Genomic DNA, 23318 nt, shown 5'->3' with positions numbered 1-23318 from the left:
CCCCCCTTGTGGCTGAAGTCTGTATGGGGGCTTGCTGTAGGCTTCCTGATGGGAGGGGCTGATGGCTTCCCACTGGTAGGTGGAGCTGATTCCTTCCAATCCCTCTGGTGGGTGGGGCTTTGTCTCTGTATGGCATTAGAGGTTACTCTGTGCCTGGGGGTTCTTTAGGCAGCCTGTTTACTGAAGGATGGGGCTGTGATCCCACTTAGATTGTTGTTTGGCCTGGGGCTTCTCAGCACTGACTGATGCGTGGGGCCAGGTTTTCCCAAAATGGCCACTTCCAGAGAAAGGCACAGGTGCTGAATACTTCCAAGAGCTTTGCTTCCAATGTCCTTCCTCCACACAAGCCACATTCACCCCTGTTTTCCCAGGATGTCCTCTAAGAACTGCAGTCAGGTTTGACCCACATTCCTATGGAGACTTTGCATTGCCCTGGGACCCAGTGCATGTGAAAGTCCATGTGCGCCTTTTAAGAATGGGATCTCCGTTTCCCCCAGTCCCGTGGAGCTCCTGTGCACAAGCCCCACTGGCCTTCAATGCCAGATGCTTCAGGGGCTCTTTCTCCCAGTGGGAGTTTGATGTGGGGCTCAGAACTCTCACTCCTGTAGGTGAGTCTCTGTGAACCAGTTACTTTCCAGTCCATGGGGCTTCCCACCTGCGAGGTATGGGGTTGTTTATATTGTGTAATCACCCCTCCTACCTATTGATGTGACCTCCTCTTTGTCTTTTGGGGTAGGATATTTTTTTTAAGATTTCTGGTCCATTTGGTTGAAGATTGCTCAGCTTTTAGTTATGAATGTTGTTTTTAGGAAAGAAGTTGAGCTCCAGTCCTTCTACTCAGTCATCTTAATCCCATCTCCCTATTGGATTTATTTTATCATTTATGTTTTTAATTCACAAGAATTCTTATTTCCTGACACTTTTTCAAAGCAGGTTATTCTTGTTTTATTTAAGTGTGCTATTCTATCCCCAAGTTGACCCCATTTTAACCAGGGTTATTTTGTTTTATATTTTTCCCAAATGTCTGTTGTGATTTTCTCCTTTAGTTTCCTTGCTAATTTCTTCCTATCTAATTGATTTCTCTGCTAATATGTTCCCATTTATCTTCATTGAATTTCTCAAAATTTTTGACCTGCAAATATCATCATTTATTTTCCATCCCTATTATAACTTCATTCTTTTGTAAAAATTTGTTGTCATCTCATTGGTTTGTTGGGAAATAGAAGAGACAGATATATGTACTTACTTCACTGCTTTGACTATGTACTATTTTCACAGTTCCATCTTGGGTTAAAAATATGATCCATGCATCTAGAAGTTAGAAAATTGATAGAAGACCATGTGTCTGTCACATGAGTTTCGAAGACAGTATGAGTCCCATTTGTCGTGGGTGGTTGTTTTTGTTTCTGTTACTAACATGCTGGTAAGATCATCTTTAAGAATTTAGTATAAGCTTAGGCTTGAATCCAGACAGGCTGGCAGACATTGCCAGATTTTAGCATTATATTCTTGGGCAGATTACATAGCCTTTTGCACTCTACTTGCCTGTAACATTGACAGAGGTAGTGATTGCCCTCCTCATAGTTATTTTGGGCCTTAAATCAGGCAAATTCTTAGCCTGGAGTGTAGAATGCCTTTACAGAATATTTATTCTTCTTATTATTAGATTGCTTCTATTTAGAAAAAAGTTACACATTTTAGGTAGCCCTTTCCTTGTGGGACAGATCAGTATCTGCTAAGCTGTCATGAAGTGGATGATTATAAAATGAGTTTTCACTGTGATTCTTTGTAATGCTGGTAATGCATTGGCAGAGAAAAATCCCTCTATTTTATTATTGTTGTTGTTGTTGTCTTTTTAAGGCCTCACCTATGGAATATGGAGGTTACCTGGGTAGGGATCGAATTGGAGCTGTACCTGCTGGCCTATGCCACAGCCACAACAACACTGGATCCGAGCCATATCTGCAACCTACACCACAGCTCACGGCAATGCCAGATCCTTAACCCAGTGAGCAAGGCCAAGGATTGAACCTGCGTCCTCATGGATGCTAGTCAGATTGCTTTCTGCTGAGCCATGGCAAGGGCTCCAAAAATCCCTGTTACATGAGTTGAAAACTTTGAATGAGGAAGTTATTTTGTTGGCTTGGTAGAATCAGTAGCAAGCATACCTGCAGGGGTTTGGCTGCTAGAGATTCTTGTTCCCATTTTTTTTTTTTAAGGGCCGCAGGTGTGGCATATGGAAGTTTCTAGGCTAGGGGTCAAATCAGAGCTACAGCTACCAGGCTACACCACAGCAACACCAGATCTGAACTTTGTCTGTGACCTACACCGCACCTCACAGCAACACCAGATCCTTAACCCAGTGAACAAGGCCAGGTATCAAACCTATGTCCTCATGGATACTAGTGAGATTCATTTCTGCTGAGCCACAACGGGAACTCCTCTTGTTCCCATTTAGTAAGCACTTCCTGGAATAGTAGTAGTAGGGTTCTTTACATGATTGGGCTTATAGGAAGCTAGTAAATGACACTAATCCCATTGTATTTTTCTGTGTGTGTACTTCTGTAGCGCTATAATAAATATGTATGTTTTTATAGTCTTCTTGAATATGTTTATAATTCTACTTCTTCTCCCACCCCCAAACTCTTAAATTATCCAAGTGCCTCTTACATGAACCCCTTTGATCATTGACTTAAATCTTTTTTCTAATCTATAAATCTTGATATCATCTATAGTCCCTCAAAACCTTGCCACTTATACCTCTGCTATTCTCACTTCTTATAAGTTAGTTTTACCTGTTTAAAATTTTGTATAGATGGAATTCATACAGCATGTCTGGCTTTTTAGCTTAACTTATGAAATTTATACATGTTGCATGTTGTAGAAGACTATTCACTCGTTGTATAGTATTCCACTATATGAATGTTCACAGTTTATCCATTCTGTCACTTATTTAACATTTGGGTAGTTTTCACGTTTAGTCAGCCAAGGTGTTTTTTCCCTTTGTTTTTATATTTGTATCTAGAGCCCATCTATCAACAGTCTTGCACACATCTTTTGATGAACATATGAATGTAAGGTATTGGCTGTATGCTCAGGAGTGAAATTGATGAGTTTCAAAGTATTTGGTTGTTTAGCTTTGATATTGCAACAGTTTTCCAGAGGAGCTAGACTAATTTTTACTTTCACTATCAGTGTAATTTTAGAGATTAATTTCTCTGCATCTGCCAGCACATAGTATATTGTCCTTTTAAGTTTTTTTTAGCTTTTTATGCTGTATTTAAGTCTTTGGCCAATTTTTCTGTTCAGTTGCCTGCATTTTTTAATAGTAGTTTGTAGGAATTCTCTATATATTGTGGATATAAGTCCTATATCAGATATGTGTACTGCAGATACCTTTTTATACACTGCATCCTGCTTAAGAAATATTTGCCTGCCCCAAAGTTGTAAAGATGTCCTCCCATTACCACCCACCAAAGCTTTATTCCATTGCTTTCATGTTTATATCTGAAGTACATCAGGAGTTGATCATTGTATGTGATGTGAGGTAGGAGTCAAGATTTTATTTTTCTGTATGACTATCCATTTGACCCAGGACCATAAAAACCATACTTTCTATACTGCCTTTTATTATACTTTTGTCATAAATGAGCTGGCTGAATATGCATGTGTCTATTTCTGGACTCTTTTACTTTCTTCCATGATCAGTTTCTCTAATTTTTTTCATTAGTACCACTGTCTTAATTTCCATAGCAGTATTTAAGTCTTGATATTTTATACTTATTTTTTTATACTTAAGTCTTGATATTTTATACTTGGTGTACTTATAATCATTTAGCTCTGTTGTTCTTCAAGAATGTTTTGGGTGGGAGTTCCCATTGTGGCTCAGCAGAAACAAACTGGACTAGTATTCATGAGGATACAGGTTCAATCTCTGGCCCTGAGCAGTGGGTTAAGAATCCAGCATTGCCATGAGCTGTGGTGTAGGTCACAGATCTGGCATTGCTGTGGCTGTGGTATAGGCTGGCAGCTGCAGCTCCAGTTAAACCCCTAGCCTGGGAACTTGCATATGCTGCAGGTGCAGCCCTAAATAGCAAAATAACAGAATATTTTGAGTATTCTTGATCCTTTTTCATATCCATATAAATTTTAGAATTCATCTTCAATTTCCACAAAAAGCACTTTTGGGATTTTAGTAGTGGTTACCTTGAATTTATGTATTAATCTGGGGAGAATTCTTTGTAAGATTTATTTTATATTTCATGAACTGTAGCCTATTTCTCTTTACTTTCAATACCATTTTGTAGTTTTCCATGTAGAGTTTATAAGTGTCTTTCATTAGATTTATTTCTAGGAAAAGTGGATTTTTAGATTATATTATAAATGGTATCTTTTTAATTTTTTAACTTTCTAATCATTGCTAGCATATAGAAATACATTAGATTTTTGTATGTTGACTTTGTATATAGCATACTGTTGGTTATATAATTCTATTAGTTTCTACACAGTCATGGTGTTAGCTGGGAATAGTGATAATTTTCTTTCTTCTTTTCGATTTCTTAGGCCTTTAATTTTTCCTACCTTAAGGTACTGGCTGGGACTTCAGGTGAAATGTTGAATGAAAAGAACTGATCTTTCTTGTCTTTTTGTCAAGTCTAGTCTCATCTCACCCGGAACTCTATACAGATATGCACATGTGTTTTAAGACACTGTAAAACTAGGGAGGTTCTCTTTTATTTGCAGTTTGTTAAAGAGCTTTTATCCCAAATGGGTACTAAATTTTATCAGATGCCTTTTCTGCATCTATCAAGGTAATCTCTTTGCCACTACTTTAGTTTAATAGGATAAACTAATAAATTCTGATGTTGATCACCCTTGTATTATTCACAACTTCATTGGTTGTGAAATAAACTTTTTATACAATCCTAGGTTTGACCTACTATTAGTTTGCTTAGCATTTTTACGTGTATGTTCACAAGAGAGACTTTTCTATATTTTTCTTTCTTGTAATGTGCTTGACAGGTTTTGGTACAAAAGTTACACTTGTTCCAGAGTTCCTGTCACTGCTCAGTGGTTAAGGAATCCAACTAGGAACTATGAGGTTGCGGGTTCAATCCCTGGCCTTGCTCAGTGGGTTAAGGATCCGGCGTTGCCGTGAGCTGTGGTGTAGGTTTCAGACTTGGCTTGGATCCTTTGTTGTTGTGGCTCTGGCATAGGCCTGTGGCTACAGCTCCGATTAGACCCCCTAGCCTAGGAACCTCCATATGCCTCGGGATCAGCCCTGGAAAAGGCAAAAAGACAAAAAAAAAAAAAAGTTACGCTTGTTTCATCAAACAAGAAGCCATCTCTATAAATTTTCCTTGTGGGAGGGTTTGTAATAGTTAAATTTTAATAAAAATAGGACTATTTATGATTTTCATATTTGTGTCAGTTTTAGAAAGTGATGCGTTTTAAGTAATTTTCTCATTTTATTCAAATTTTCAATTAAGTTGGTTAAACATTTTCATGATAGCCTCATTATCTTTTACGGCATCATTTTTGGTGTTGTAAAATTGTGTCCTCTCTCTTTTCCCTTGATTAGTCTAACTGAATCAATTTTATTAATTTTTTGAAGAACCACCTTTTGGCTTTGTATTTTTTCTGTTGTTCATTTTTTCCCTAGTCATTGGTTTCTGCTGCTTATACCTATATTATTTCTTCTACTTTCGCTGGGTTTGACTTATTTTTTCTTAGCTTCTTTTAGATAGAAGACTTGTCATTTAATAAATGTTTTCTGTTTCCTTGAAAATAACTTACATTCTTTTGCTATGGAACACTAGATCTTGCCTCTTGTCTCCCCCCCCCCCCACCTTCCTTCCTCCCTTTCTCTTTCCACCCCTCTCTCCCTCCCTCCCCTCCATCATATGGGTGTGGGGGGGGATATGTGTGTGTGTGTATGTATATATATATTTTTTTTTTCTTTAGGACTTTGGGTGTGTTAGATGGAATTTCCCAGGCCAGGGATCAAATTGGAGCTACTGTTGCTGGCCTACTCCACAACCACAGCAACACGGATCTGAGCCATATCTGTGACCCTACACCACAGCTCATGGCAACACCTGATCCTTAACCCACTGAGCAGGGCCAGGGATTGAACTGGCATCCTCATGGATACTAGTCAGGTTCATTTCCACTGAGCCACTGTGGGATCTCCTCTTTTATTGACCTCTTAAAAAAGACTTCTATTCCTATCTTTTTTTCTGTTAAGCTTACATATTAAGTTGTTAATTTCAGGGCTGGTTTATTTATTTATTTGTTTTTGTTCTAGAGTTTCCACTTGATCCTTTGTTAAGGACTTATATTCTTTTTTCTTTCTCTTTTTCCTTTTTTTTTTTTTTTTCAATTAGGGGCACAGACACTGCATGTGCAGCATATGGAAGTTCCCAGGCTAGGGGTCAAATCGGAGCTACAGCTGCCAGCCTATGCCACAGCTACAGCAACGCAGGATCTGAGTTAAGTCTGTGACCTCCACACAGCTCATGGCAACACTGTATCCTTAACCCACTGTGCGGGGCCAGGGATTGAACCCACAACCTCATGGTTCCTAGTCAGATTTGTTTCTACTGTGCCATGACGGGAACTCCCAAGGTCTTATATTCTTTTTTTTTTTTTTTTAATTGTACAGACAGTTTTATTAAAATGGTATTTTACAGAGAGATTGAAACATAACCTGCAAGTCAAGAAATTATTAAGTAAATGAAAAAGTGTGGTGAAAAATGTTGTGTTCCAGGTGCAAACAAACCAACCTTTTTCTCTAAGAATGAAAATGTGATCACAGTACAATACTGAGTTACTTTAAAAAGGAAACTAATAACAATGTGTATGAAAGTTACTGTACACAAAAGGAGACAAAGTGTAAGTAATTTTTACCTTCTATCACATATGTCCCTATAAAATAAGGGTTGAGGCTAAGTTCCCTCCAGATAGACAGTTAAAAAACTGAACAGATTAATTACCTAGAGCGAAGTTTCAGCTATTTCTCCCTGGCTGCTGAGTCTGATCCATTCTCAGGGTTTTTTTTGTTTATTTGTTTGTTTTGGTCTTTTTAGGGCCACACCCATGGCATGTGGAAGTTTCCAGACTAGGGGTCAAGTTGGAGAACAACTGCCAGCCTATGCCACAGCCACAGCAACCCAGGATCTGAGCCATGTCTTTGACCTACACTGAGGCTCACAGCAACACTGGATCCTTTACCCATTGAGAAGGGTCAGGGATCAAACCCGTGTCCTCATGAATACTACTCAGGTTTGTTACTTGCTGACCCTCAATGGGAACTCCTCTCAAGGGTTTTAAGCCCATGAGAAACTGGCTACATCATCAGGTTATAAGTGGATATTAAAGCAACTTACTTATCGCCATCTTAAGGCATTCAGGATTGTCTTGAATAAGCGGTTCAGCTTGTACTGTTTTGCTTAAGTTCTTTGATATAAGAGGAAACCTGACTTTGGTAAGGATGTCAACCATAAATGGCTGGCGATTAGGTTCATCATATTTCAACCACGCAATGGCAGCATCATAAACCTGGTCTTCTGCTCTCACAGTCAGTGTCCTGGTTGAGATGTGTAACTCGTTTGACATCAAGCTGTAGAAATTCATCAGTTTTTTAAACTTCAGTAAAATGTTGATGAATAAAGTCATCTGCAGTTGCTTTCAATTCAGGAGAGTCTAGACACTGCTAGCACACTTACACCAGGACAGTTTGAAGCATTGACTTGTTCTTTCAAAAAATCAACACACATTTTCTTCACAGGTTCAATCTGGTACTGGTTTGCTGCATCTAACAGACGGAACATTGTTGCTATTCACAGAAATTCTAGCAGTATAGGCAAATTCCACAAGTTGTTCAGTAATGTCAAGTTCAGCATCTTTGAGTTCTACTTCAAAGGACTTTGATTCAAGCATGTTAGTTGTAAACATTAGGTTAAAAAAAATGACTGGCTTAAGCAAGGACAACACAATGAGCAGGTATCTTTTTTTCCTGGACCTTAAAGATCACATCACACAATGTTTTCTGTTTTTGCCTATTATTCATGACGTCCATGAAGCCTGCCAACAATTTAGCTTTCTCTTGTGTGGCAAGTTTCTTCTCAGTCTTCTTCTTGCTGCTTTTCTCCACCCCGGATGCTGCCATCCTCCATCAGCGCGGTTCACACCCGGGGCTCACTGGGTCGGGCAAGAGGTTGCATGCTTCTGACACACTGAGGCTTCTCTTTACCCCAGGCTGAAGCCAGGACTGCAGCTGCCACGCCGTGCTCCAGGACAAGGGGCCAGCAGCAGTGTGGCCCCTGTGGTAGGACAAGGCCCAGTGACTCACAGGGAGGTGATGTCCCAAGGACTTATATTCTTGATAAAACTTCATCTATTTTTTCGCCATATTTTCCTTTCTACTACATATTATTAATATACAACATATTAATCATAATTATTTTAAAGTTTCTGCCTGTTGATTTCTGAATGCCTGAAGGTTCTGTGAGTCTGGGTCTGTGCCTGGTTTTGGTTTTGATTTTTTCCTCCTAGTTTTCAGTCATATTCCTCTGTCTTTTGGCAGCCTGGCAATTGTTTATTGACTACTGGCCATTATGAAAATTGTAAAGGTTGCACATGATATCATCTTTCATGAAAGGTTCATCGTTTCCTCTCTTAGATATAAAGCAGAGGGGCTGATAACTTTGAGTTAGTTGGAGACTGTAGTGAATTAAGACTGAATTAAGGCTGTTTGTATATATGGTTTATTCTTCTCATACAGCCTAGCTTCCCAGGCCTTCCAACTAAAGGCCTGATGTTTTCACTTGGGCCCCTCTCTCTGGCAGATCCTAAACTCTAATCCTTGTCTTCTTAGCAGTATGAGATAATCTGAAAACTTTGCTGTACTTTTGGGAAGCTTCTTGGCTTCCTGCTCCGTGCACATCAGCATTCCACAGAAATCTTGAAGGACATTTTTCATCAGGATCTTAGCCTCTCAGGTACCTATTTTTATCTTCTACCCCGTGAGGCCGACAGAATCTTTGCTGATATTTCTGCCTCTTGGCAGCAGCCCTCAGCTTGGGCAAAGCCTGGATTCTCACTCTGTGTTGTGGCTAGAATCAACATATGCTCTTAGAAAAAAGTATCTGTAGTCCATCAGCTTACCATTAGATTATTCATTCTTCTTCGGAGTCTTGGGACCCTCTGTCCTGGTTGCTTGAGTAGCTCTGGATGGCTTTTAAACAGATATTTTATTTTTACCCAGATTTTTCTACTTCACAGTAGAATTTAGTTTACCTGCCAGCTATTTCATCATACTCAGAAGCAGAAGACCGCATGATAGCCTCTAAGTACTTTCTGTATACGTTAATTATTTTGTAAATTACCACCCTTACTACCACTGCCCAAATGATTTATCTTCAGATATCACCTGTGAAGTTTTCCTTGTTGTATATCTATTCTAATAATCACATTGTGGTAAGCAGAAGCACAGATATATAGATATTGTACTAAGCATAAATACAGATAAATTTTACATATATATATATATATATATATATATATATGAAATTTCATGTTATCCACTCACCAACCATAGGGAAATGAGGTGTTCTAATCTTTAAATAGACAAAGTAAAGGCCCAGTGTCTTTAACATTATGGAATTTGACAAAAACAGTGATTCATTCACATTGGTCTTAGTATATAACCCTTGCTGTTAAAAATCTGTGCTGTAGTTCGTGGTCTTCCTATAATTTGTTTGCTTCCTTTAGCATCCAGCTCAGAGACCATCTTCAGGACATCCTACCTGTCCTGAAAGTGCTTCATTATTACTCTGTACATTCTTATATCATATTACTATATTGAAAGTAACCTAGCATGTATCTCTCTCTCCACCTACACAAAGCAGGGACTATATGTTATTTATCTTTGTAGTGCTTCAAGTTCCATTATGTGTGTTATATATCTAAGCACATAATAAATGCTTATTGCATTTCCATGAAGTCATCACATGCGTAATTTAAATAGATTTAAGGAATTTATGATATACATATTGTTATTATTTTATCACCTTTATTCTTCCTGATAGGTTTTAGCAAAAGTTTGAACATTATATATTGTTACATATTAACTCATTTCCTTTGATTTAATACTGATAGTCTATATATATTGACCTCAGACAGTGTTTTCAGTTACAACTTCATAAAGCGGTTTCAATAACTTTTAGGATAAATATGGTAGTATTTCACAGTTACAGAGTGATTTACATTTTTGTTAGTTGAAGAATTAAATAAACAATGCAGTGATTAACATCACAGTTGATTAAGATAGCTTCTAGAAGACTTGAGCTGATTACAGATGGCAGTTCAAAAGAGGTATCTCATACACATGCTAGTCACATTTTATACCTGGATAGAATTTTTATATTTTTCAGACAGAATGATTTTTTTTTAACTGAACTTTGTTAAATAATTTATATATTCCATTTGTCTTAAAGCTTGGTAAGCTAAGGCTGCTATACAGTTATTGAAAATTACTCTCTTGAGAATTATTAAAAATAAACTGTATGGTACTTTATTCTGTAATAGTGAGTAATTTAATCTCAGTGGTTATAGAAGAAACTTTATAATTATTTCCATTACCTTGGGGTTTGTTTGTTTGTTTGTGCTTTTTAGGGCTGCACCTGCAGCTTATGGGCATATGGAAGTTCCCAGGCTAGGGGTCAAATCAGAGGTACAGCTGCCAGCCTACACTACAGCCACAGCAATGCCAGATCTGAGCTGCATCTGAGACCTACGCTACAGCTCATGGCAGTGCCAGATCCTCAACTCACTGAGCGAGGCCAGGGATAGAACCCATATCTGATGGATACTAGTTGTGTTCATAGCCTGCTGAGCCACAACAAGAACTCCTTGAATTTCTTCACTTAACCATATTTTGAGGTTCATCCATGTTGAAGCATATATCAATATTTCTTTGTTTTTATGGCTATATAATCATTTTGTTTATCCATTATCAGTTGATGGCCATTGGATTATCAGCCAATAATCTTGTCTGTCGTGAGTAGTATTGTTATGAACATTCATGTACAAGTTTTTATTTGAATACTTGTTATTATTTTGGATGTATACTTAGGAATGGAATTACTTTTTTGAGGAACTGCCAAATTTTCCAGTAGCTGACCCATTTTTCATTTCTACCAGCAATGGAGTTCCCGTCGTGGCGCAGTGGTTAACGAATCTGACTAGGAACCAAGAGGTTGCGGGTTCGATCCCTGGCCTTGCTCAGTGGGTTAAGGATCCCGCGTTCCCATGAGCCGTGGTGTAGGTTGCAGACACGGCTCGGATCCCGCGTTGCTGCAGCTCTGATGTAGGCAGGTGGCTGCAGCTCCGATTGGCCCCCTAGCCTGGGAACCTCCACATGCCACAGGAGCGGCCCTAAGAAAAAGGCAAAAAGACAAAAAAAAAATTTTTTTTCTTCCATATTCTCTCCAGTGCTGGTAATTTTCTATTTTTTAATTATAGCTGTCCTAGTGACTAGTTTTTCCATGTCTCTGGCTTTCATCATTTTTTAATTATGATGCATCTATGGATCTCTTTGTGTACATCCTACTTGGAGTTAGTTGGGCTTTCTAAATGTGTGTATAGTAGTATTCTTGAATAAATTTGGGAAATGTTCAGTCATTATTTCTTAGGATATGCTTCTTCTCCATTTTATCTTTTTTACTTTTAGTCCTCCCATTATATGTTTGTCAATGTGCTTAACTTAATAAGGTCCCACATTTCTCTGACGCTCTCTTCATTTTTTTTCTTTTATCTATGGGTTGTGTAATCTCTGTTGATCTCTCAACAAGTTGAGTAATTCTACTAGTTCATAAATATGTATATTAGAGCATGGCCCCTTTTGTCATTTTTCTACTTCAGTTATTATATGCTTTTCACTTGAAGGTTGCTTTAAAAAATTGTTTTGCCTCTTTATTGGTATGTTGTTTTTATTTCTGCAAGTTGTTTTTGCTTTTATTTATTTTTTTCTACTATATAGCATGGTGACCCAGTTACACATGTAGAAAAGTAGAAATTCTTGGAGCTGATGTCTCCCAGTGCATATTATTGTTAACTTGCTTGTTTGTTTAATGACTGGCTGGTTATTTTAGTAGAGTCCATTTTCCTGTCTTTCCATCTGCCCCAGTCTTTATCCCCAGTGCATGTGCACAGCCTCTGATGTTGCTCCTTTAGGGCCATAGCCCTGTGTTTTCACAGTTAACCCTGATGACAGTAGTATTGGCAGGGCTCTTCTTAACTATCTTCCTGACAACTTCAAAATGTTATGATCCACCAATCTATGCTAGTTGCTTCATAATTTTTAGTGATGCCTTCAGGTATTAATTGCTTCACCCGCCAAAGTAATCAAAGTTAGGAATAGTGGCCTAAATCACTGCTTGAGATTTGTCCTGACTGTAGGAAGGCTCCTCTTGGCTGTTTCCTGTCCTCTGGCAAACAAACCAGCTTACAGGTTATTTTTTTATGTCCATAGATTCCTTCAATATCCTCTCAATTACCTTTCACCAGGACTTCTACTGTTTTTTGGAATACCTTTGCTCATTGCCTTACAAGTGAATCACTGTTTCTCTGGAAGAGATTTGGAGCTGTTTTATGGCCCCCTTCTGCCCATAGGCAGTATCTCCAAGTCAGATCTCTTGAGTATGGAGTGAGTGCAGTGGTGTATTTCTTTCCCAGTCATATCTCTACTCTAATACCTAAACACTTGGTGGGATGGGGAGAGCAGGAGAAGAGGAACAGTATCCTGTTCTTCTTGGCTTGGCTCTCCCAGTGTGAAACACCCTCTTTCCAAGTTAAAACAAGAGCAGTCAGTGCCACAGCAGCACTACAGCCAAGGTAGAGCCTACATCCCTCCAGTTGGGGGCTGCAGAGAAGAAAAGAGCCCCCTCCTCCCATCTCCTGGCCACATTCACTTGAGAACTTAGCTTTAGCAATAGGATGGGAAATATTGACATAAATACATGGAGCCAAAAAATTATTTCTCTGTTTTATAGAGATAGGCTTTCTTTTGGAGCCATGCTTGAGTGCTTAGCTAGGTCATTTACAGCTCTGCCTTAGTCTTCACTTTCTGCTTGTGTGGCATCTAAAGATCAGCCACAGTTGATAGTTTAGGATGTTCTCACGTATTTTCCAAGCATATGTTTAGCCCCGGGTATACACATGGCCTTCTGACTTGTGAAAAGTTTTTAAAACCTTTCCCCACAGGTATCTTTTTTTTTTTTTTAGATAGAATTTAAAAATGTATTATTTTCATTTAAAAATTTTATTTTACATATATATTTTTTTAATTTTTTATTACTCAAATGAATTTGTCACATCTGTAGTTGTATAATGATCATAACAATCTGATTTCACAGGATTTCCATCCCACAGCCCAGGCACATCCCCCCACCTCCCCACCTTTTTTTTTTTTTTTTTTAATTGTTATTTCCCCCTATGGAGAACAGTATGGAGGTACCTTAGAAATCTATACATAGAACTACCATATGACCCAGCAATCCCACTCTTGGGCATATATCCACACACTCCTTAAAAAAGACACATGCACCTGCATGTTCACTGCAGCACTATTCACAATAGTCAAGACATGGAAACAACCCAAATGTCCATCAACAGATGATTGGATTAGGAAGATGTGGTATATATACATAATGGAATATTTATTACTCAGCCATAAAAAAGAACAAAATAATGACATTTGCAGCAACTGGGTGGAACTAGAGACTCCCACAGGTATCTTTTTCAGCTTCTTTCTCCTTAGGCTTTCCTATCTGGCTATTGGTTGTCCCAGCGTTTACCCCTGTACCAGACAGGTATAATAATACATTTACCTTTAAATGGTTTTGTCAAATGCTGCCAGTCAGAATGCTGCTTTTACCCTGGGGAAGCTCCAAGGCAGGTGAAACAAAGACAAGCCCTTAAGCTGATAATTCAGGGAACTTACCAGCCTGGACAAAGCACACATCACAGTTCTTTTGAATAAATCCATATAGCTTCCAGTGTACCAGCAACCTGCACTGGGAATGTGGGCTGATGTCTTCACAGCTGCTGCTGTACTGGGGAGGGGGGATGATAAGTGAGTGTGTTAAAATACCACCACTCTTTCTCACTGAAATTCAGCAGCTGCATTCTTTATTAAGCATTCCCTGGGTTGTGAGTTTGAGGTTGGGGGTTTTTTTGTTTTTTGTTTGTTTGTTTGTTTGTTTGTTTTTCCCATTCCAGAGTTCCAGATAAGTTGATGCTAACAGGTTTTGCCAGTTTATTCACTCATATTGTGGAGGGATGGAGTTTGGGAGTTTTCCACTTCCGCCATTTTTAGTGAGGTCTGTGTGCATATACTTGACTACATCTATAAAATTCTATCTATATCATTTAGGAATTCACAGATACACAATATGAATGTGAAAAAAATTCATTGCTATGATAGTAAATTTAGGATGCAGATAGCTTCTGTTGGGAAGAAAAGATTTGATATTGGGAAGATGATTGTTTGACATGATTATACACATTCTGAATATTTGAAATTCTTTAGGATGAGTTTTGTAGCTGAATGTGTCTGTGACATGACGTGGTAGAACATTAATTCTGGCACTCAAACATTTTGTTAAAGTAGAAAATTACCAGGAGTTCCCATTGTGGTTCAGTGAGTAAGTAAAGAACCTGACTAGTATCCACGAGGACACAGGTTCGATCCTTTGCCTCGCTCAGCGGGTTAAGTATCCAACATTGCTGTGAGCTGTGGTGTAGGTTACAGACTTTCTTGGATCTGGTGTTGCTGTGGTATAGGCTGGCAGCTACAGTTTGACCCCTAATCCAGGAACTTCCATATGCTGCAAATTTCGCCCTAAAAAAAGCAAGAAAAAAAGGAAGGAAAGAAGGAAGGAGGGAGGGAGGAAGGATGGTGGGAAGGAAGGGAGAGAGAGAGGAAAAGAAGGAAAAAAGGCAGGCAAGCGGGCAGGTGGGCAGAAGGAAGGGAAAACTACCTATGTGTTTATTCCATTAACATCTTGCTCTTTTAAAAATAAAACTAGATGGAGTTCCTGGCTCAGCAGTAACAAACCCAAATAGTATCCATGAGGACACAGGTTCGATCCCTGGCCTCCCTCAGTAGGCTAAAGGATCCAGCATTGCTGTGAGCTGTAGTTTAGGTCACAGATGTGGTTTGGATCCTATGTTGCTGTGGCCATGGTTTAGGCCTGCAGCTACAAGTCCAATTTGAGCCCTAGCCTGGGAACCTTCATATGCCACAGGTGCAGCCCTAAAAAGATTAAATAAATAAAACTAGAAAACATCACACTTAAAATTTTTAAAGCATATTTAGAATATGGATGAAACCTTTATTTTTTAAATTTTGTAGACTGATTATATAAAGTCATTCTCTATATTTTATTTTGGTTGTGCTCTCTTTCTGCAACTGTTTTTTGTAGAAACAAGGATAGGAAATCCTGAATGTTTGGGTTTTTTTTTTCCTTTTAAAAGAAATAACACTGGAAATAACACTGAAGTGGACATTAGGAGATCTTTGTCCTTCTAATATTTATCTAACAGTGTAAATGTGGACAGTTTATTTTACTTGTCTAGTCTGTTTCTTTCATCTTGGTCCTCATCTATAAAATAAGAGCTGGGCCAGATAGGTAAGGGCTGTTTCAGCTCTATGATAAGAGCAGCAGCATGAAAGAGTATAGACTTTGGAGCTAGGCAAATTTATGTTCAGCCAGTTTTCGGTTACTTGTAGTCTAAAGCTTTCTAACCTGTCTAATCATTTTCTTGTGGTTAAGATGGAGTTATTAATACCCATCTCATAGAGTTGAGGAAGAATAAATAAGGTACATAATGTCTTCTAAGTGTGCACAAATGCAGTCTGCTCACCAGCATTCTCCATACCCCCATCACATAACTACATCATTTGAAGGAGTAGTTGGAAAAAAGACAAAAATCTTTGTGAGTTTTTATTTAGTTCACTTACATATGTGGATTAAGTTGTGAGTTACACTTGAGCAAAGTAAAAACTCTTGTAGAGGCATTAAAGAACTTTCTCTTCTTTACTCTATAGATCCTTTTTTTTTTTTTTTCTTTCAAAGGCCATACTTGTGGCATATAGAAGTTCCTGGACTAGGAGTCAAATCAAGCTGCAGCTGCTGGCCTGTGTCACAGCCACAACAAAGCCAGATCCTTAACTCACTAAGCAAGGCCAGGGATTGAACCATCATCCTCACAGACTCTATGTCAGGTTCTTAACCTGCTGAGCCACAACAGGAACTCCCAGATTTTGTAGACTTTTTTATTTATATACTGTATTAGTACTAAATTAACATCTTCTTACAGAAACTTAAATATTGAAGATTATGTTTAAACGTTTTCTTTTTTCTTGGGTTTTTTTGTTTGTTTGTTTTTTTGTTGTTGTTGTTGTTTTTGTTTTGCTTTTTAGGACTGTACCTGAGCACATGGAGGTTCCCAGGCTGGGGGTCGAATCGGAGCTGCAGCTGCCAACCTACGCCACAGCCACATCTATGACCTACACCACAGCTCACGGCAATGCTGAATTCTTAACCCACTGAGTGAGGCCAGAGATCAAACCCACATCCTCATGGATACTAGCCGGGTTCATTACCACTGAGCCATGATGGGAACTCCCTAAAAGTTTTCTTTGACTTTCCATCTTCTTTGACCTAACATGTCTCAATCTCTTTTTCTTGGAAAATGGCATTCGGTAAAACGTCATGTCTCTGTGTTACATTTTGGTAGTTCTTAAAATATTTCAAACATTTTCATTTGTTACAGTGATCTGTGATTGGTGATCTTTGTTACTGTTACAAAAAAATTGTGATTCTCTGTAGGCTCAGGTGATAGTTACATTTTTGTTAGCAATTAATTAAGGTATGTATTTTTTTAGACAATGCCTTTGCACATTTAATCCACTACATCATAGTGTCAACATAATTTTATATACATTGAGAAACCAAAAATTTCACATGACTCACTTTTTTGTGTGCATGATATTTGCTCTATTTGTGGTGGTCTAGAACTGGACTCTCAATAATATCTTGAGGTATGCCTGTATATGCTATTGAAAATGAGGTCCTTTTAGATATACTTTGTCTAATTTTTTAATTTAAACATGTCTTGAATACTTTCCCTATCGTTAAGAAAATTGAATGTACTCTTAGTGGTTCCTTAGTTCTGTGTATATAAAAATGTAACAAAAAACATACTGTGCTTATACTTAATTATGTTTCTCCACAGTTGTCCCAAGATGAATGTCTAGCATGTATCTGACAAAAACTTTCCTTTGATACTAATTGTAAAATTGTCTTAAAAGATAGGACTTGCCAGTAGAATAATATTTGCATCTCTCCAGTTTTCCTGGCTATAGAAATTGACAGTTTAAAAAAAATCTTTGGCTGTAGTGTAGATGAAAATGGTATGGATTGTTTTTATGTTTCACTGATTACAAATGAGGTTGAACTTTTCCACGTTTTAGCACTTCTCCTGCAGATTGCTTCTTCATCCTACTGCCTTTTTCTAAATTTTTTGGAAACCATTCTTATTTGCCAGAAACCATTTAATTGGTTCTCATGGACATCAAATAACAATATCAGCGTGTTTATACTTATAAAATTAGTAGCTTATTTATTAACATAATTTCCTTTCCTTTTTTTTGCCAGAAATTTCACCATAAAAAAATGAGAAGGGAGGTTATAAAATAACTTTACAATTTATATGTATTCTCACAAGAAATGTGAGAGTACTTTATCCTTAAACTCTCAACTATTTTTTGTATTATTACTAGTATGCTAGGTTAAAAAATGGCTTCGTGGAGTTCCCATTGTGACAGTGGAAGCAAATCTGACTAGTATCCTTGAGGATGAGGTTCGATCTGTGGCCTTGCTTAGTGAGTTGGGAATCTGGCATTGCCATGAGCTGTGATGTAGATTTCAGACGCAGTTCAGATCCCACATTGGTGCAACTGTGGTATAGACTGACAGCTGCAGCTCCAATTTGACCCCTAGCCTGGGAACTTCCATATGCCATGGGTGTGACCCTAAAAGTTAAAAAAAAGGGGGAGGGGGCTTCTTAATTTAATTTTAATTTATATTACTCTAAAACGTTCTTTTTTGGTGAATTATTTGTATTCTTTTTCTTTCTAATTTTTAGGAATTCTTTATATATTAGGGAAATTCCTATGTGCTTTATGCCCTGCAAATGCTTTTCTTGGTTTATTGTTTTCAAAATTGGTCATGATGGCTTATTTTATTAGCCTGCTTCAGAACCACTGGCCTAGTATTGCCTAGGACAGGGCCATTTCATATATTCCTAATGGGTAAGTCAATAATCGTTGCCCTTTTGGTACGTATATTAGCTGTGAATTTGCTTAAGAGAAATATCCAGAGTTCCCTCATGTCTCAGTGGGTGAAGGATCTGGCACTGTCACTTCCATGGCTATGGTTATTGTTGTGGTATGGGCTCAGTCCCTGGCCTGGGAGCTTCACATGCCACAGGCACAGCCCTTCCCCCCCCCCCCCCCCCAAAAAAAGAGAGAAAAGTATCCAACTCATATTTCTGTTCCTGTTTCCACCTTCAGCCCAGTAGATAGCAGTGGTAGTTTTACTAGCCTGGGGCAGCTTTGCTGCCAGATCAGTTGGACTTGATTTGGGGCCAGGAAGAAGTTGAGGGAACTTGTGGCTTTGTCAGCTAAAAGTAGCAAACTTGGTTCGAAAGAACGAAAACAGCTATGATAACCAGGCAAAAAAAGTTGAGAATAAAATCCAAACAGGTATCATCAGCTACACAATATGGGGGAGACAGATACTGTAAGTCCTGGCAAATTTCATTTTACAGAACAACCACCCATAGAAAAATAAATCAGAATCCAGAATTGCTGCAGTTGCTACATTAACTAAAATGTCCAGCTTTCAGCCAGATATTAGGAGATATGTAAATAGATAGGAAACTACAATACATATTCAGGGGGAAAAAAAGCAGAAGCCAGACATAAAACTACATATTGTGCAAAGTTATTTACATGAAACTTCTAGATAAAGTATAACTATGGAAAGCAGATTACTGGCTGCCTAAATTGGTGGTTGGGAGGGACCTTTCAGGATGCTGGATGTACTCTAAAATGATATTGATGCATGTACAACTATATAATTCACTAAGAATCATTGATCTGTACATTTAAGTGAATGAATTTTGTGGTATATAAGTTATACCTCAATAAAGCTATTAAATATGGAGGGGAAACCAACATCTTTAAAATGACAGTATTCTATCAGTGATCTCAGCTTGCTGTTGTGACTACCTCTTTGCTGTTCTGTTTTCAAACATAAGTAACCGTTTGTGGTTTATAAAAATAATTGAAGATAACAACTGGAGGTACTTAAGAGCAGTACCTAATTTTTAGGTAGAAGTGAATAACTCTTGTTAAAGTGACAGTGTACTTTAAATTGTGTATTCACTTTTCTTTGAGTCACTCTTACTTTAGTCATTTATCTCCTCTGTTCTTTCTTGCTTAATAAAGGAACATCCCCTCTTTTTCACCTCTCCTTTAATGATAATTATGACTGTCAAGTGCTCCTAGTAGAACATTCCCAATGCTATCATCCTGACTTTCTTCCCTGGCTACTTTGCTTATTCCCCAGTTCATTGTGTTGTACTGCAAGTATATCATATGATAGAAACTCTTGTATGTGAGGAACCTACGTAAATACATTTGGGTCAGTCTATTAGTATAGATATCACTATTGAAATCTTATAAGAATTAAAAACGTGATATTGTATAGAATCCTTGTCTACAGCCCCTTTCCCCTTAGAACTCTGTGGAAAATGTCCTCTTTTCTGTACATATTTAACAATGAGGAGAAAAATGGGGCTATCTTGAATTTTGTTCCTTTAGTGGAACATGATACTTAGAACTTTTTTTCTTATTTTGAATTTCACATAACTGTATCTCAGTGGTGATTTCTTATTTTGATTCATTATTTATAGTGCAAATTTTTTTTTTTTTTTTTTTTTTAGGGTCACATCCATGGCATATGGAAGTTCCCAGGCTAGGGGTAAAATCAGAACTGCTGGTGTTGGCCTACACTACAGCCACAGCAACACCAAGCTGGAGCCACATCTTTGACCTACACCACAGCTCACAGCAATGCCGGATCCTTACCCCAGTGAGCAAGGCCAGGAATTGAGCCTACAACCTCCTGGATACTAGTCGGGTTCATTAGCCACTGAGCCACGATGGGAACTCTCATAGTGCAAATTTTTAATGTGCTTAATTCATTTCTTGTTTCACATTTTTCATACCTTTTTGTAGATCTTTTTGTTTTTATATATCTTTCAGGTAGCTTTCCTCAATTTTTGTTTTCTTATTTCATATTATTGTTTCATTGGGTATAGATACAGAGCAAATATTTTCTTCTGCATTTTGAATGAATCCTTCCCTTTTTTCCTGTAGTATTTTCTTTTTATGAGACTCATGTGGTTTTCTTCCCTTATTCATAAAATGAAAAAAAAATTAGTTCTCCAGACTTGAGTCCTTTTATTGGAATGTAATCTTGAAACATCCCCACCCACATCCCTGCAAGGTATACTACTTACATAGCTCTTTTGGATTTTACCTCTTTTTTAATAGACTTTTTTCCCAAGTGCAAAGTACCATCTAGTCGTTAATGTCCTGGCCAGGTTATGATGACTGATTATGTGTCCAAATGGATGTAGTTCAAGAACAACTAATTGGAGGAAATTTTATGGTATGGTACATATTATCTGATAGGGAATACTCCAAAATAAGAACAGTCTTATCAGAGAACCTTCTTGAAATAGGGGTAGATTTCTGTGGGATATAATTATTTAGCATTGCCTGTTAGGTCCCATTCTGTGTTTTTAGTTGGTCAAACTTTGGGGTCTGACAAATGAGTGACTAATATTGTAGTTCCCAGGGCTGTTCTAACTTTGTAACCCTTGTGGTTTTCATAAATAAGACAATGAAGAGATGAAAGAAGGTGAATCCGATAGTACATTTCCCTGTCATTTTGATTTTATGGTTACGGTCTTACTATGCTGTTTTTTATTTGTGATAATTTTGAAAAGTATGCCTTTGTAACGTAACAGCTGTAAGTATTGATTTCATATAGATTTCAAGTATCATATGGCATAAAGACATGATTTTATTTATTTTAAAAAATTAATAAAATAATCATAGTTCCCATTGTGGCTAAGAGGTTATGGACCCAGCTAGTATCCATGAAGATGTGAGTTCAATCCCTAGCCTCTCTCACTGGGTTAAATAACCAGCGTTGCTGAGCTGTGGTGTAGGTCACAGACAACAGCTCAGATCCCACGTTGCTGTGGCTGTGGTGTAGGCCAGCAGCTGCAGCTCCGATTTGACCCCTAGCCTTGAAACTTCCATGTGCCACAGGTGCAACCCTAAAGAAAAAAAAGGAAAAAAAAATACTAAAAATAATGAAATCCTCACATTTCCTCATAATCTGATTTGGGAAAGTAATTGTTTTATGACTCTTTAAATACTTCCCTCTTGATTGAGTCGGTTAAACTTTGGGAATAGTAAATTAAACTTTCTTTCTTTGTAGTGAAGTCTCATCTGTATGGGATATTGCATAAATCTTACAAGACTGCAATAAAGTGGCAATGTCTCGGGAACCCACTCCACCTCTCTCTGGAGATATGTCTACTGGTCCTATAGCAGAAAGCTGGTGTTATACACAGGTACGTGCTATTAGAAATGCCTTATTTTATGTCACTTAAAAATTTTATGGTACTCAGAGTATTGTGAAGAACTTTGGCATTGTTATTAGAACTATTAGAAGAGTGGGTCATAAGCTGTTTAACGTGACAATTAAGGAACATAAAAATCATCATGGTAAAAGTGCTTTTCTCAATATTTTAGGTTAAAGTAGTAAAATTTTCCTACATGTGGACCATTAATAACTTCAGTTTTTGTCGAGAGGAAATGGGTGAAGTGTTAAAAAGTTCAACATTCTCATCTAGCCCAAGTGACAAAATGAAATGGTAAGATTTTTGTTTGTTTTGGCTGTTCATTTTTGATGTTATCATCAGCTGCTTCACAGTTATGCTATTGTTTCTGAATGGATTTTAGTCTAATATATCATATAGATTACATAAGCTCCTGATAGTACAGAGAATTATAAAGAACTGTGGGGAGACATTGAGGGGAACATCGTTCAATTATATAGATTGTTTAACAAATGATTTCAGTATTGCCTCTCTCTTGAATGTTTAAAGTATTATGTTCCTCCATGTGAGTCTGTTGTTTTATTTTAGGTGCCTGAGGGTAAATCCAAAGGGATTAGATGATGAAAGTAAAGACTACTTGTCCTTATATTTGCTTTTAGTCAGCTGTCCAAAAAGTGAAGTTCGAGCAAAATTCAAATTTTCCCTTCTGAATGCTAAAAGGGAAGAAACAAAAGCAATGGGTAAGTGAATTCCAAATGATTTGAGCAAGTCTCTAACTATGTGCTGTGATTTCTGCACTTTTACCTAGGAAAATTTAGGGTTTTTTCCCCCCTAAAATCTGGTTAATCCAAAACATCTTATTTAGGCTGTTAATTTTATTTTATTTTTTTTTTTGTCTTTTTTATCTTTTCTAGGGCTGCTCCCATGGCATATGGAGGTCCCCAGGCTAGGGGTCTAATCGGAGCTGTAGCCAGCGGCCTACACCACAGCCACAGCAATGCGGGATCCGAGCCTCATCTTCAACCTACACCACAGCTCACGGCAATGCTGGTTACTTAACCCACTGAGCAAGGTCAGGGATCAAACCTGCAACCTCATGGTTCCTAGTCGGATTTGTTAACCACTGTGCCACAACGGAAACTCCAGCCTGTTAATTTTAAATGCCAATATAGAATTATAGATGTTTTACTAAGTCTTAGACTTCATAAGGCATGCAAATCATATTAAAATTTGCATTTTTAATGTCCTAAAGTAACATTTACTTTTCACTTCTAAAAATAGCTACTGTTAGGACAAGGTGCCTGTTTCAGTGCCTGGCACATAGAATAAGTGTTCAGGAAATATTTCTTTTTCTCCTTTGCCATTTTTGCCAGGTAATAAAATCTGAAGAACAGTGTAAAGGTGTTTGAATGTCCTAATACTTTGTCACTCGAATTTTTTTTTGAGCAGTAGACTTAACACTGAAAGGAAATCAGCTTTTCTTAGTCTCAGAATCTATTAATTCAGTTCTAGCTTCTGAATTACAGGCAGCTGAAACATATAGC

The 23318-nt window shown here is 37.8% G+C and overlaps 1 protein-coding gene and 1 pseudogene across 4 annotated transcripts in view; one reads left to right on the top strand and one right to left on the bottom strand.

Moving 5' to 3' along the window:
• Window positions 1-23318, top strand: part of SPOPL (speckle type BTB/POZ protein like) — a 71081-nt gene that overhangs the window by 28791 nt on the left and 18972 nt on the right. For 2 of the 4 annotated variants that reach the window (XM_047772019.1, XM_047772018.1), the window contains exons 2-4: window positions 21651-21786; window positions 21968-22089; window positions 22363-22514. In XM_047772019.1, coding sequence (XP_047627975.1) covers window positions 21709-21786; window positions 21968-22089; window positions 22363-22514 — 352 coding nt within the window. In that variant the 5' untranslated portion in view covers window positions 21651-21708. Of the gene's footprint in view, window positions 1-21650; window positions 21787-21967; window positions 22090-22362; window positions 22515-23318 lie in introns of those variants that run through there. The other 2 variants (XM_047772021.1, XM_047772020.1) reach the window with 2 other exon arrangements.
• Window positions 6687-8170, bottom strand: LOC125121925 (kelch-like protein 7; annotated as a pseudogene).

This window comes from Phacochoerus africanus, chromosome 3, assembly GCF_016906955.1.
Source record: "Phacochoerus africanus isolate WHEZ1 chromosome 3, ROS_Pafr_v1, whole genome shotgun sequence".
In the NCBI taxonomy this organism is placed as follows: Eukaryota; Metazoa; Chordata; class Mammalia; order Artiodactyla; family Suidae; genus Phacochoerus; species Phacochoerus africanus.
Note: the sequence above shows the minus strand (reverse complement) of the source record. Positions and strands in the feature narration are given on the sequence as shown.